General features: G+C 42.5%; 1 protein-coding gene across 2 annotated transcripts in view; it reads left to right on the forward strand.

Moving 5' to 3' along the window:
* The window catches only part of SMARCA5 (SWI/SNF related, matrix associated, actin dependent regulator of chromatin, subfamily a, member 5), a 48,030-nt gene that overhangs the window by 14,083 nt on the left and 18,647 nt on the right, over positions 1 to 15,300 (forward strand). For both annotated transcript variants that reach the window (XM_039539812.1, XM_039539813.1), the window contains exons 7-11: positions 6,782 to 6,937; positions 7,029 to 7,160; positions 8,858 to 8,926; positions 10,891 to 11,000; positions 11,329 to 11,555. In XM_039539812.1, the coding sequence (XP_039395746.1) occupies positions 6,782 to 6,937; positions 7,029 to 7,160; positions 8,858 to 8,926; positions 10,891 to 11,000; positions 11,329 to 11,555 (694 nt within the window). The remainder of the gene's footprint in view (positions 1 to 6,781; positions 6,938 to 7,028; positions 7,161 to 8,857; positions 8,927 to 10,890; positions 11,001 to 11,328; positions 11,556 to 15,300) is intronic.

Genomic DNA, 15,300 nt, shown 5'->3' on the forward strand with positions numbered 1-15,300 from the left:
TCTTCTCCCCTGCCCCAAAGTGTTCATATATGGTGGACCCAACATATAAACTTGCCACCTTGTTATGTTTTCTAATCAACAAGATTGTTCAGGAGGCAGACTAATGGTTCCAGAAGTAGATGGCACAGAATTTTCAGTTTAGGCTCAGAAGTGCTCTGTATTAGATACTAGATGACACCCTTTTTTTGCAAGAAAACAAAAATTGACACATGAACATATAAAAGTATACAAATCTATTCAGTAACTTGGACTTTTATTGGTCAATATAAGACCTAAAATGGATGCTATTTGAAATGTAATCAACTTAAAAAAAGAAAAGTAATTTCAAGCACTCTCTGCTTCTGAGGCTTACCTGCTGATTTTTGTCACTTTACAGTCAAAATTTCCTGCTTTTAAATTAATTTTCTCCTTTTTGTGTTAGGGAGATCCACCATATAAACCAGTGGAAACTGATCTCTTTATTTTTGAGGGTGGAATGAAACTAACTATACAAAGTGCAAAATGTACGAAATAAACTAACTAGAAAAGAGAGAGAGCTCATTCTCTAGTTCCTCTGTTATAGGAATCTTTGGTATTACTTGTAACGGTGGCTATAAATTTTCTGAGCATGGAATCTCTCTCCATACAACTCTTTTCCTAAAATAAAATCTAATTGTGTCCCCTTGTAAAGTGAGATTTTGCTCTAATAGTGACACCTCTCTCCCTACTCAACAGATCAGTTCCCTGTGGGTTTTCTCTAGATTAGGGAAAAATTGTTGTCCAGTCCCAATGTAATGTTGTCATCCTCTTTTTCCTAATCTAGATAAACATTGTGTTCAAGCTGTCATCTTACTCAAGTGACAAAACCAGGGATTTGCTTTGTTCTGCTCTCAGTGCAGAGCAAATACACTTGAGAACATGAGTTGGAGAGTGCAGAGAGAGAATATTACCAGGCATCAACAGAACTGCTTACTAAATTCTAGTCAGTTATACTTGTGCAAAGCCATTAAAGAGAATGTGGTTGCAAAAGTGTCACTGAGAGAGTAATTTGGCTTGCAGCATTTTTAGTAGATGTGGTGATATGCAAAGGAGATACCTAGCTTGATTCTCAGACTTCATTGGACTGTCAGTCTCCCCCTACCTGAACCCCATGTGGGGAGACTAATATGACCAAGGTCCCAGGATTCAAGAACAGCTTTTGCCAACCCCAGGCCTTTCTGGTCATTGACACCCACCTGTACTGCCTTGAGGTAGCTCAAAGTGCACTGTTAGTTGATCTTTCCCAAGCCAAACCTGTCAAGCTTATGAGAGGATTCTGAGATTCCTTATAGATCATGCTCTGAGGCCTTCAATCTGCTGCTGGCCTGTCAAAGCCCACTGTACATTGGGCAGAACCACTGAGAAGTTCCCTTTGTAGCACGGTGATCGCTGGCTCTGTGGCCGATAGGGGAAGAACCAAGGACTCCAAATGAGGGCATGAGGAGGATAGGAAACATTCTCACAAGAAGCAAGAAAAAAATCCCCCTCCAGGTCCTCATCCAAGAAGAGAATCTCTTTTCTGGTACCTTCTAAGCTGTGTGAGACTCTGCTTCCTGATATAGGAATGTCAAGTTCAGAGCATGGTACTGGTCTCTTGGCTCCAAAGAGCAAGAGTGCCCAGAAACTGATGTTAATGCAGGAGTGGAATTGTCCCTGGTACCAGTGAGGGTAATGGAAGCAGATGCTATCTGCACTTGTTGTGCTGTCGCACCATTGTGAGTTGTTGGTACCAAAGACTGTGACAAGTTCAACACTGCTGTGCTGCAAAAAGAAAGGAGTCCACTTCGCCCCCTTGCGTTTGGAGATGGATACACTGCCCTGAGGACATTACTGTCTTCTCAGACCCAAAGTCCCCAAGCCTGTTAAAACCAATCCTGACTAGGGAGATTCCCTGGACCTGGACCAATAGCATGGGGGAAGGTACAAGAAAGGGGAGTCATTTACCTATTCCTTCTATCAGCTGGAACATAACAAGGTTCCTGGTACTGACTGCACCACCCATGGTGTCTGAAGCTGCCTCCTCTGACAAGTCAGGTGTTAGCAGGAGATGATGTCCTCTCCCATCGAGAAAAGGGAGTCTCTTGGGTGTTGGCCCGATTTCATAGGAGAGATTATCCACCTTCAGACCAATTGTACCGTACTCCATGGGGACCACCTCAGTTTCATTATAACTGCCTGCACTGGCATTATTTGGGCCCATGGGACCCACATATGCAATATTCTGAGTCTGCAGTCCCATCAAGAATCCAGATAACCCTCACCTTAGAGAACTTTCTGAACCTCCTCAGGAACTAATGGAGGAGGAAGAAGAACCAGATCTGATGGGATTATCTCCAGACAGGGTGGTTGCACCAGCCCCACCATCACTTCCTGATGACTAAAGGCAGTTTCAAGACCTGTTGAGGATTGCAAGTACACTCAAGGAAGTGCAGGATTTTCCTCAAAGTGCTGGATTTAGCAAGGTGGTACGTCCCTTTAATGAGGCAGTCTTGGTGGTTCCAAGATTATCTAGCACAGCTGCTCAGAAAAGAACAGAAAATGTTCCATTGTACCAGCTAATGAAGCAGAATTTATATTCACACATCCTGCTCCAAGTTCATTAGTAATTCAGGCTGCAGCTGAAAATGACTGTCAACATCAGACCAGATCTGCTCCTTCCCATGAGGAAGCTTAGACCTTTTCTGGAGAAAGTTTGCTGTGTGGAACTCCAAGTTGGTTGAAGTAAAACCTATCGCTAATGACAGCATTAATGTCAAAGTATGATTTTATTAATTATATACTAAGTTTGTGGGTTTGCTGACAAACTCCCGCAGGAGGAGAGATTGTGGTTCAAAGTGTTCATCAAGGAGGGCAAATTGCTCGTAAGGGAGTCTCTCCAGGCCTCTTCTGCTTTGGATACAGCCTTCTGCTCGATGGTGATGATAGTCATGCATTAGGAGTTGTGGCTTCAATCCTCTGGATTTCCCAAAGTCCAATCCATAGTGAAGGATCTGTCCTTTTGAGGAAAACAGTTTGTTCAGTGAAAAGGTAGATGTGTCAGAACATTGACTGAAGGACTCCAGGGCAACCCTCTGCTCTCTTGGTATCTACACTCCAGCCCCATGAAGCAAACACCACAGATTGAACCATACAACCACTGACCAGCCCTTCAACTCTTTTTATCATCAAAGACGTTACGAGCCACCCAAGAAGCAACATAGAGTGCAGCATAGCAAAAATATCTCCCCTTTGCTCTCTTTCAAACTCCAGCCTCACACTAGAAAGCATTTCTGATGAGAGCTTCAGGAGCTATGGCTCAATCCCTGTAACCCACCCAAAAAGCTCCTTTCCTTTTCGGGGACCCCTGATACTTAGTCAAGAGAATGCTTAGTCAAGAAATAGACTCTGTTCCATCTGGGAGTGAAGGAACCGATACTTGCTCAGCACAGAAGAAAGGGATGTTACTTGAAATACTTCCTCATCTCCAAAAAGAAAGGAGGATGGAGACCAAACTTGGATTTCAGACAGCTGAGCATTTTCATCCTGTGATTAAAGTGCATAGTGGTCACCCTGTCCTCTTTAATTTCTTCATTGAACAAGGGTGATTGGTTTGCAGCTCTCAGTTTGAAGGATGCTACTTCTACATAGACATCCATCCTGCACACACAAGATTCTGGAGATTCACTGTAGGTCAGGACCACTATCAATCCAGAGTGCTCCTGTTCAGTCATGCAACAGTGCTGGGGATGTTCACAAAGGTGATACAAGCAGCCCACTTCAGCTGCCTGGGCTCATCAGTTTCCCCTACCTCAATGACTGGTTACTAATGGGAAAATCTCAAGAGGTGCAGATACCAAACATCTCCCTACTCGGACTCTTGCACTCATTGGGACCTTGAGCAAATGTAGAAAAGTGCGTTTTAGTTCCGCCAAGGACTGTAGACTTTGTCAGGGCAACCCTGGACTGTATTAGTGCCAAGCTTACCTACTTCAGGACAGATTCCAGTCCATAAAGAATCTCATCACTCCACTTCAGCTGCACCTACAGATGTCTGTTCGTGCCTGCCTCCTCCTTTTAGGTCATATGGCTTCATGTACTTGACACCCTTCACAAGACTTTGCCTTTGATGTCTGCAGGGTTGGATGCAGATAGTCTACATACTGAGTAAATAGTTTGGACAAATTAGTCTTGCTATCCCACAGAGTACAAGCTTCCCTCTTCTGGTGGGAGAACAAGGAGGCAGTGTGTGTACGTGGTCCCCTTTGTCCCTCCTCCACCTACAGAGAGATTGATCACAGATACTTCCTTACGAAGGATGGGAAGCCCATCAGGATGAATATGTAGCACAAAGTATATGGACCCCCTCCCACCAAATTTCAAATACACAGAAATCTTCTGGAGCTATGAGTAGTCCATGAGGCCTGCAAATGCTTCATACCATTTATTCTAACCCTGCATGTCCAAGTCATGTCTGAAATGACAAGTGTTCTGCATCAGTAAATAAGGAGTAAGGTCCCCCCTTCTTTATATAGAAGAAGTCACTCTTTGGAGCTGATGTATTTGTTCTTCGCATTGCACCTTTCAGGGATACACAAGTTGGCAGATAACCTCAACAGGCACTTCTCCAGGGATCATGAATTCAGTGGTTCATAACGTATTTCAACAATGGGGGCTGCTATCTTGGAACCTCTCTGTGTGTCAGGAGAACAAGAAATGCCCAATCTAGTGTTCTGGGGGACTCAAGGTCAGGGCTCCTGAGGAGACTCTTTTCTAGTACCATCATTGGGACGACTAACATACGACTTCACACCTCTTCCACTCTTACCCTGGGCCTGCAGAAAGATCAAGCAAGAGGGAGCCTTGGTGATGCTTATTGCCTCCATATGGCCCGGACAATTCTGGTTTCCTGACATTCCAAATGTCAGCATATCCATGCATCCGTATCCAGCTGTTCCTGGACCTATTGACCCAGCACAAAGGTATCCCAGTCCAGCTTTCCTTCACCAAACAGCCTGGTATTTGGATGGGCAACAAACCTAGAAAGGACATGCTCAGAAAAGCATATCATTAATAATAGGAAGGTGTCAACAGGAATGTGCTACATCTCAAAGTAGAAACGATTTTCTCTCTGGTCAATACTGTCAGGTAACACCAGAAGATTCCAACATTCCTGTCATCTGAAAATATCTCCTGTTCTTAAAGACTTCAGGTCTTTCTCTTCGGTATCTCTGGGTGCACATAGCAGGTATCAGCACCTGTTCCCTTTGGTTGACAACCACTCTATCCTTACCCATCCTGTGACAGGTACATTGTTAGAACCTTTCCCCTGATACTGAAACCTACCCCAACTTGAGACCTCAATCTAGTCCTATCAGCATTAATGAAGATTCCGTTTGAACCCTTAGAAGTATGTTCCTTAGCTCACCTATTGATTTGTGGTGGCTATCACTTCAGCCAGAAGAGTAGGTGAGCTGGGAGCCCTTATGGCTAATCTGTTTTACACAGCTTTCCATAAGGACAGTGTGTCTCTGAGATTACACCCGAAATTCATCCTTCGTTTACCTGTCTTCTTCCCAAAGCTGTATGCCACCAGTGAGGATAGGAAGTTTTGCTCTCTGGATGTCAGTTGACATTCTACCTGCAAAGGACTAAATCCTTTAGGAAATCCTCTAGATTATTTGTATCCTGTGCAGAATGTGAAGCTGTCTCATCCCAGAGACTGTCCGATTTGAATTTCAGGTTGCATGTTGCTCTGTTATGAGTTAACAGCAATTCCTCCCGTGAGGGCCCACACACCTAAAGCTCAGGCTGCATCAGTAGCCTCAGTTTGAGAAATCCCTCTCCTGAAAATCTGTAAAGCAGCAACATAGGGCTGTATTCACAAAATGTTATGCACCCAGTGCAAGCTTCTACAGCTAATGCATCATTTGGCAGAGCAGTCCTCCATTCAGTGGTACAGCATGGGTCCTTGTACCCTGCTACTCAATGAATACTACTTGTTGACTCATCCACAGTGGAATACAGATCAGGACTATCACTCGAAGATGAAAGGTTACATACCTTAGAGTAACTGGAGTTCTTTAAGATGTGTGGTCCCTATCTGTATTCCGCTACCCGCCCTTCTTCCCCTGTTCTTTGGTACCATATCCTAGGGTTATTTTGTGGTCAAAAGGTACTAAAGAGGCAGTTGGTCTGTGCTTCCTCCACCATGGCCTTGGTTCAGAGCACGAGGAGGAGAGGGGTCCAGGCATGGATTAATGTACGCTGGTCTCAAGAGCATATGCACTGGCGGTGGATTAAAGGATAGGGACCACACATCTTGAAGTGCAGTTACTGTCACACAAATAACCTTTCTTTTTGAATTCTCCATTGTTGGGCTGATACCTCTGTGCCCCCCAGTTCGGGGACCATTGCTCTAATCCAATTGAAAATATTATAAAATTACTAGTGTTAGTGCTCCCTTACAATTTTTAACCTTTATTATTTATCCATTCAAACACTTTTTATGCTTACTCTTCTGGTAAAGACTGATATCTGAAGCTCGCTTTTCTTCCCCACTTAAAAATGAGATATTGGCACTTGTTCAGTCTAGCAAATCCCTAAAACTAGAAAGCACATCTGTCGCATTGAGGCTACAATGAATTTTTATTTTTTACCCTAATTTTGCAGTGTGAGGAGGAAACTTTGTTTTGAACACTACACAGAATATATTTGATTTGTTTAGTTATGAGATATGGTAGTTAATCTTCAAGAATTAAGTTTTTTTTTTTCTCTTTCTAACCAGGCTGCCTTTGTCCGAGATGTATTGCTGCCAGGAGAATGGGATGTCTGTGTAACTTCGTATGAAATGCTTATTAAAGAGAAATCTGTGTTCAAAAAATTTAACTGGAGATATCTAGTTATAGATGAAGCCCACAGGATCAAAAATGAAAAATCAAAGGTAATTTAGAATTTACTCACAGTAGACATTTGCATGAATTACAGCATCTTTACAATAATACAGTTGTGATAATTGTCTTGATCTCTTTCAGTTGTCAGAAATTGTGAGGGAATTCAAGACGACAAATCGGCTGCTGTTAACTGGAACTCCACTTCAGAACAATTTGCATGAACTCTGGGCACTTCTCAACTTTCTTTTGCCAGATGTCTTTAACTCAGCTGATGTAATGTTTCTTATTTTAGTTTAACTGAGTTCATTTAATTTTTAATAATCTACTGACTTAGGAGAAATACAAATAACTTTAATAGACCTGGTTAATTATGTTGTGACTGACAGTCCATTCATTTGTGGTGGTTGAAAGGTGTAGTACAGACACTTCCCAACTTACGCAATTGTTCTGTTCCGGAAACCCTTGCGTAACTCGAATTTTACGTAAGTCAGAAACATATATTGTGCAAGCATAAAAAACAAACAATTACAACATTTTCTGTTATAAATCAATCTTCTTTCGCTTACGAACTCGTCCTGCATTCTTGCTATCACTTGATCGCTTTCTAGGCATGATTTGAATGAAATAATAGGGTGAAATAACAAATACAGTATCACCAAAATAACGCGAGACTGAGAGGCTCTGAGAGCGCAAAGCCTTCCCTTGTAGGAGATGCTACTGCTGTATTCCTCCATATGCAATGCATTATTTTCCATAGCTCGAAAATTTTATTTATGCCTTTTGGAACTTTTTGCGTAAGGTTGAATTTGCATAAGTCAGGTCTTGCGTAACCCGGGGAGCATCTGTATGTAGATTAATTTATCCAGTATATTGTCCACTGTAAGTTGTGTTAAACATTCTTGTCCACTTAGCGCACACAATGGGTGTTTCAGTGTGATTTGATATTAAATTTCATGCTGGTGATTTTTAAAGGATTAGTATCATAAATGACTAACTTTATTATCAGATCAAATTTTAAGAGTCATTTTGTTATTTTGTCTTCACATCTTGAAATTTAGTTAGCAAGATTTTGATTCCATATGAGTTGGGCAAGCCAACGCAGTTGTGTAGTGCACTCACTATCAGGCTTGAGTGCCTTGTGCCCACATCTGATGGTGCTGCAAAGGCAGTGCATTTAAGTCCAGATTCAGTAAGGTTGTTTTGCTTAAGGTTACGTGCTTATGCTTAAGCTTAGTTATGTGCTTATGCTTAAGTACCTTGCTGAATTGGGGTTTTAGCCCCTCTGGGAGAAGAAGCTTTGCAATGTATTCAGGTAGCAGGCATAGCTCCCCACCTTTTCCATCCATCAAATGCTCAGTGGCATCCAGCCCAGAGCTGGTAGTGATATTCTTACTATAGAAGATCTGCCTGTGGTGGCTCTCTTCAGCAGAAAAGAGTGGGTACATTAAATGTTTGGAGTGTACCAAGATCTTCCATAATGACCATAAGAAAAAATGACCTTCATATTGGTGCAAACTAGAAACAACACTTTGATTCCAAAAGCAGCTTGCCTGACTGTTTGCTTTCTGTATTTTTCTGTTTGATTTTTGAACAAACTGTCTGCCTCCTCTATATCAGCTTCTGTTGTGAAGTCATCCTGTTTTTTGGACAGGACATGGAAATGAGTATAATGTCACAAAATCAGCATTGTAACTTAAGGGTGATTTATACAGTTTTTGTACTGCTATAACCATATCTGACTAGATACTGACATAGTTAAAGCTGTACAACCTCTTAGGGGGGATTCAGTCGTACCTAGTATAAATGTGCTTATAATAGTAAGCTGATTACATATCAATATACTTACATGGTGAAATTTAAATGGAATTTGTAACGGTCATGTGGTGAGCTACTTTCTTTATTATTGCAGTAGATTAACTTTCTTGGTGTAATAAAGCGATTTCTATATTTAAAACATTTTATTAATATAGGACTTCGATTCATGGTTTGATACAAATAACTGTCTTGGAGATCAAAAGCTGGTGGAACGTCTCCACATGGTAAGTGGGTTTTTTTTGTTTTTGTTTTGTATATGTCACGTTCATATAATGTTGAATGAGTGTTAGCCAGTCCTATTGTTCCAAAGATTTTTCTGATGTCTTTGCTCATAGAACATTAAGGAAAATACTCTTATTCCAAAAAGAATACTATACTTTCAGACTATTTTGCAGAATAATTGCATCCTGACTTCAGTGATGCAAAGGCTGTATATAATTCTTAAATAGGCCTGGTTGAATAGCTTTAAGCCCAGATCTTAGGTTTTGAAAAAGGTATGCAAATTCCAATATAAACAGGTATTGTGTGTGTGTTCAACCTCCTCTCCCCTATGTTAAAAGAATATTATTAAGGTTGCAAAGTCAAGCATTCATATTAGGAAATGCTTGAATTAAGGTTGTCTGTACAACTTTAATTTAGTTCCCTTGTGCATATGCATTGTGATACGGTCTTTAGTTAGAAGATCACATACTGTTTTTTCCCATGGGACCCCTGCCTCATTCTGTGTACAGGATGGATGGTGCTAATTTGAGCAGCTATTTAATAGTTTGTTGCCTTGTCACTGTTCAGATATGTAGCCCCATGCCTTATTTACGGAACAGTCTTAAACCCCTGTTCTGAAGACAGAATGTATTAATTTCCTCTGGCTTTTGTATGGCACTTTTCTCTATAGTATATGAGTGCTTCATAAATATGGTAAATGTATTTTCACAACATCCCTGTGATATGAGGGAGTATTAGCCACATTTTGCAGATGAGGAACTAAGGCACAGAGAGATTAAAGTCAAGTGTCTGGTAATTCTGGGTGCACAATTTGAGATCCCTATGATTCTGAAAAATCAGGTCCTTAGCATTGTATATGTTCAAAGCACAACTCCCACATTCTTACTCCCATATTCTTATGATCCTGTTCTCCTCTGTAGGCCTGGCTCTCTGTTCTTACTAACTCTCCCATGGTGCATCAGTCTCCCCTTTTGATGAGGGTAGGCGATGCAGCATGGGACATGACCTCCAGCTAGGGAGCTCAGCCTTTAGAGGAGAATGGGGACATTAGACAACCAAACTATAGGTAGTATGAGGCACTGTGGGGGCATATCTGAATTGAAGTATTTTATTTTTGGCAAGCAAGCAATTTTCTGTGGAAAACAGACACTTGTGAAACATTTTATTTAATTGGAAATTCAATTTTCTGTCAAAACAGTTTTGACAAAAAAAATTTCACCCATTTTGATTTGTAATGTAAGTGCATGAGAAAACAAAATATGAAACTGACCATAAAGAAACTGAAACTGATTAATCTAAATCTTTTTCCAACTTGAATCGTATACATTGAAAGTACCAGAAAAACTAAAATTTGAAGAAAATTCAGAAGTGTAAGGTGCTCCTACTCATCTTGTCTGGCACAGATAACTCATACCACTCAGTGGGAGTGGTGGGGGGCAAAGCAAGATTCTTGTGAGATCATCTCTTAGAGAGTTATGGCTTGATGACCATGCTCATTTTTGCCCATCTCCAGCAGCTTTTCATATCGGTGATGCCACTTTGATTTTTGGGGCATCCTCATGCAGCTTGGTTATCTATAACTGTTCGCCATGCTTGATAACAAAAACAGAGGGGAGGCATTTGGACCATAGCAATACTGGTACTAGCCATGCTAGTACTTCTTCCTTTTCCCCTTGTGTCTCTTCAAGATGGTCTGGTTTGAATTCTTCAGAAGAAACTCAAATGTGTTCCTCTGGAAGATAGCTGTGTATGTGTTAATCATTTTTCCAGAGGACCCAGTTATGGTCTGGAGTTTGAAACTCTAGGAGGAACAACGAAACATGGCTTTAAAATACCAGTGGATTAGTTTTCAGTGAATCTTCTCTATTTTATTGATAGCTCTTGCTTGTCTAGGAAATAAGAAACATGAAAGACTTCAATTTCTTGCTTTATTTGAAACTCAGCCTAAACATTTAATCTTCTCCAGGTGCTAAGGCCATTTCTCCTTCGCCGTATTAAAGCTGATGTAGAAAAGAGTTTGCCTCCAAAGAAGGAAGTTAAAATTTATGTGGGTCTAAGCAAAATGCAAAGAGAATGGTAAGTAATTCAGGCACTTGTCTGTACTACTGTTAAAGCTGACTAGAAATCTGCTGCTTACAACTGAACTAATTAAACTACAACTTCTGCAGAAAAATGCTGTTATATTGTGCAGAACCTGATTTAATTGCTTATGATGCAACCAGCTGGAAGGAATTCAATACATGTTTCCTTGCGATAGCTTTACCTAATGGCTAAGTTGCTGTTTATGCAATCATCAGTTAGCTTTTCTTATGGAATGTGGGAGGGTCTGCTTTTGAGTTCTTACTTTATAACTTGTACAATAAAAGCGGGCCTTTACATAATTGAAGTATCACTTTCAATTTAGGTATACACGAATCTTAATGAAGGATATAGATATATTGAACTCTGCTGGGAAGCTGGACAAAATGAGACTGTTGAACATCCTGATGCAATTGCGAAAATGTTGCAATCATCCTTACCTCTTTGATGGAGCAGAACCTGGTCCACCTTACACAACAGATATGCATTTGGTTACCAACAGTGGCAAAATGGTGGTATTGGACAAATTGCTACCAAAGTTGAAAGAACAAGGTATGACTCATATTTCTTTCCTGATTTGTTTGAATCATTTGTCTGATTGCTTGTGTGATTCACTTGATTTTAACAGATGGAATTTAATCTCCAGATGTATTTTCTCTGTAGATCATAGAGGTTGTGGAGGCTGGGGTGGCCTTGTAGGTAATTGGATCACAATCCATTAAAGGTTTTATAGATCTGGATCAGGACTTTGAAATCTGTTCTTCAGCTAAGTGGGGACCACTGAAGCTTCATTTGGTCCCGAATGTAGTAACCTGTTTTTTTCAGCAACAGCTGTCAAATGCACATAACTGTGGAGTGCTGCTAACTATACTGGCTCTCTATAAGATACCAGATCATATTCAAAACCTTGGTGTTAACCTTCAAGGCCCTCTATGGAATTGTTCCAAGGTACCTTGGAGCATGTCAGTCTCCCTTAATGGCAACATTCCTCAGGACATATGAAACTCAACTTAAGAGGAAGCCTGTGAAAGTGAGGAAACTATGCTTTCTTGGCAACAGGGGAAAGGCTCTGGAATTCATTACCGCAGGAGATCAAATTCACCGCAAATATTACTTCCTTCAGAACAAAGTGTAAAACTTACTAATTCAGTTAGTGTTATTACAGACAGACCTAAGCACAGTAAAGGAGGAGACAGTAGAAAACTTAGGAGCAAGGGAAGACCTTAAAAAAGAAAGAACAGCCATAGGCAATACAAAGTAAACCTAGGCGTAGCCCATTGACCTGTATTTCTGCTTTATCCCTTGGGAGATATTCAGAACTATAGTGATGGATGCCATTATAAGACCTGAGATAGGAGTTAACAAATCAAAATTATAGTGTTGGCATTTTTGCTTATGAGGCTTGTTGCTATATGCTGTGTCAGTTTCAGCTGTCATGTGACAGTTGCCTTTAGGTACTTATCCAGTGTAAAGGGTAAGTGTCATGACTTTCTGAATGTGAAAGAAATAATAGTGGCAATTTTTTTTGCCATTTATGAACACCATAAACAGGCTAGGGAGTTTGCAGTTGTGTTGCAGTAGAACACCTTCTTGAATGCTGGTCTTGGTAAGTCAGTCAACTGGGTGCTTGCCTTTTAAATGATTTATTTAAAAAATGTGTTTAAATCATCATACTTGTTAAATGCTTTAATATCCCAAATTGCTTAGTTCATTTTAAATTTTAATTTTCCAGTATTTGCACAAGGGTATGGGGGGAGTGGCTTGATTTTAATTACACTTTTTTAATGAAAAGGTGAATTGGTGGTGGTTTCTATTGAAATCCTTATTTGGTGTGTGCCTTTGTGTCTTCAGTTGTCCTTGTATATAACTTGCAGTAAAGGATCAATATCATTTTCACACTAAGGATGAAGAATTTGTAAAGAATATTGATATGTCTATAATGTTATGATTATTCATTGAGTAAAATATTGAATAGCAATATTTGACTTTCGCAGGTCAGCATTATATATGTATTTCTGCTATTCATCTAAAAGTTCCATATTAAATGAGGTTCTTCGTCCAGTGCTTGTTCACATCAATTCCAATCAGGTGTACATGTGTGGCATGCATGATCGTCTGAAAGTTTTTTCCCTTAGCAGCACCTGTTGGGTCAGCTGTGGAGCCCCTTGGAGTGGTGCCTTTATGGTGCTCAATATATAGTCCTGCCGACCTGACCCCCGCGCCCCGCCCCTTCAGTTCCTTCTTACTGCCTGTGACGGTCATTGGAACAGCGTTCACTTGCCTCACAAGTGCTTCCCTTAGCTCGTTAGTTAGATCTATAGTTTTAGCATAGGTTTCAGTTCTTAGTTTAGCGTAGTTTAGAGTTATACTTTTGGTTAGGGACTAGGGTGTTCCACCTTACCCATTTCCTTCCCTTGGGGCCAAGTGTTTCAACGGTGTTGGACGTGCAGTAAGCACCAAACAGACAGGTGCAAAATCTGCAGGTCCTTTCTACCCAGGACAAAAAAAGAGCGTGACTTCCATCTCAAACAGCTTTTGATGGAGTCTGCTCTCCATCCTCAACCCACCTCTGAGCAAATCGTTGTGCAGCACTCTGGTCTTGGTGCACAATAAGGCACCGTTCTCCAGCACGGTGGACTGTCCGGCACCATTCCCACTCGCCAGAACCACACAAGTGGAAGGAAAGTGACAGAGGCCGCTCACCAAGGTCGAAGTTTCTGAGCCTCCGGGTGCATCAGCAGTGCGTCCTGGGAAGGAGGACTCTGCACCCAAGGGTCAAGAGTGGGCACCGTTGACTTTGGTTCCCTGGGGGGGGGCATTGAGTCTGGCGCCCAGTGACTCCCTGGACAGGCAGTGCCAAGTGGAGGAATTGGGGTTACCCTCCATCCCAGACACTTTCAAAGCTGACAGGGAGTTGATAGAACTGATGGCACCACAACCCCTGGTGGTCAGGGGCAAGTCCCCCTGTACCTCCATGCCCAGCGCCATCTAGAGGGAAGCCAGCTATGATGCAGTGTTCTCCTCGGCACTGCTCCTGCTCGCCATCACCCAGGCCATCTCAGGACCACCCAGGCAATCCAGATCAGTGGCACCGATCGCCAGCAGTGTGTTAGAGGCAGTGATCTCTGGTGCCCAGCTCTCGGCACCAATCCCCAATGCGGGGATGTCTGCACCGATCCCCTGTGCAATACTGGTCAGTGCTGCCATGGTTGTCCAGATCGGGGTTGTTGGACTTAGATGCGGAATCGTTCTACTCCCGCCACAGTGGACGCTGTTCCTACAGATGTAGGAGAAAGGCACCTGTTGCTTGGCCTCCGCACTGGCAGCCTGAGCCGCAATGACCCTTTTGGACCCCCTGGGCTTATTATCAGGCCCAGGGTTTGTTCTCCAGGGGCTTTTGTTTGGTTGTCTCCGATACTAGAGCATGCCAACCACCTAGGGATCGCCCAGCCCCTAAAGGATCGGAGACATCTACTTCCTATGAGCAGGCGGCCCAGGTCATCACAGAGGTTGCCACTGCAACAACACCGATTGCGGCCCAGACTTCTGTTGCTGCAATGAGTGTCAGCCCACAGGGCTCAGATATCGAACAGGAGGAGGCCAGAGAGTTTAAGATGACGCTGTGCCACCCCTAGTGTCACATGATGAGGTAATGGCAGGGGCCTGGGCTTCTGGACCTCCACCAATAGACCATAGGGCACACCAGGACCTCCTGCACAGGATCGCCCGCAACATGGGGTTGCAGGCGGAAGAGGTTACTGAATCTGAGGACCCTATGGTTGATATCCTAACACCGGAGGGCCCCTCCAGGATTGCTCTGACCCTGATTAAAACTGTACAGAGCAATGTAAAAACGCTCTGACAGACCCCAGCATCCATTCTCTTCTTCCCCCTCCCTTCCCACCCTCCAGCAAGAGGCGTCGAATGCAAGTACTTTGTCCTGTCCAAGGGATATGAGTACTTGTTTTCTCATCTGCAGCCATGTTCCCTGGCGGTCACTGTGGTTAATGAGAGAGAGAGAGACAAGGGCTGATTCTGAAGTCAAAGGAGTCAAAACAGTTAGAATTATTCAGAAGGAAGGCCTATTCAACTAACTAGGGGCCTGCAGCTGAGGATAGCTCGTCAACAAGCTTTCCTTAGCAGGCATAATTCAGAGCCTCATGCAGTACCTGGCCACTACGGAGTGGGGTTGCCTGGTGCTTCTTGGCCACATGGCAGCCAGCACTTACGTGTCAGGCATGCCAGATACAGGCCACTCCAAGCATGGCTCACTTCTGTATATCACCCGTGGCGCGAC

Source organism: Mauremys reevesii, linkage group 5 (assembly GCF_016161935.1).
Source record: "Mauremys reevesii isolate NIE-2019 linkage group 5, ASM1616193v1, whole genome shotgun sequence".
Taxonomy (NCBI): domain Eukaryota; kingdom Metazoa; phylum Chordata; order Testudines; family Geoemydidae; genus Mauremys; species Mauremys reevesii.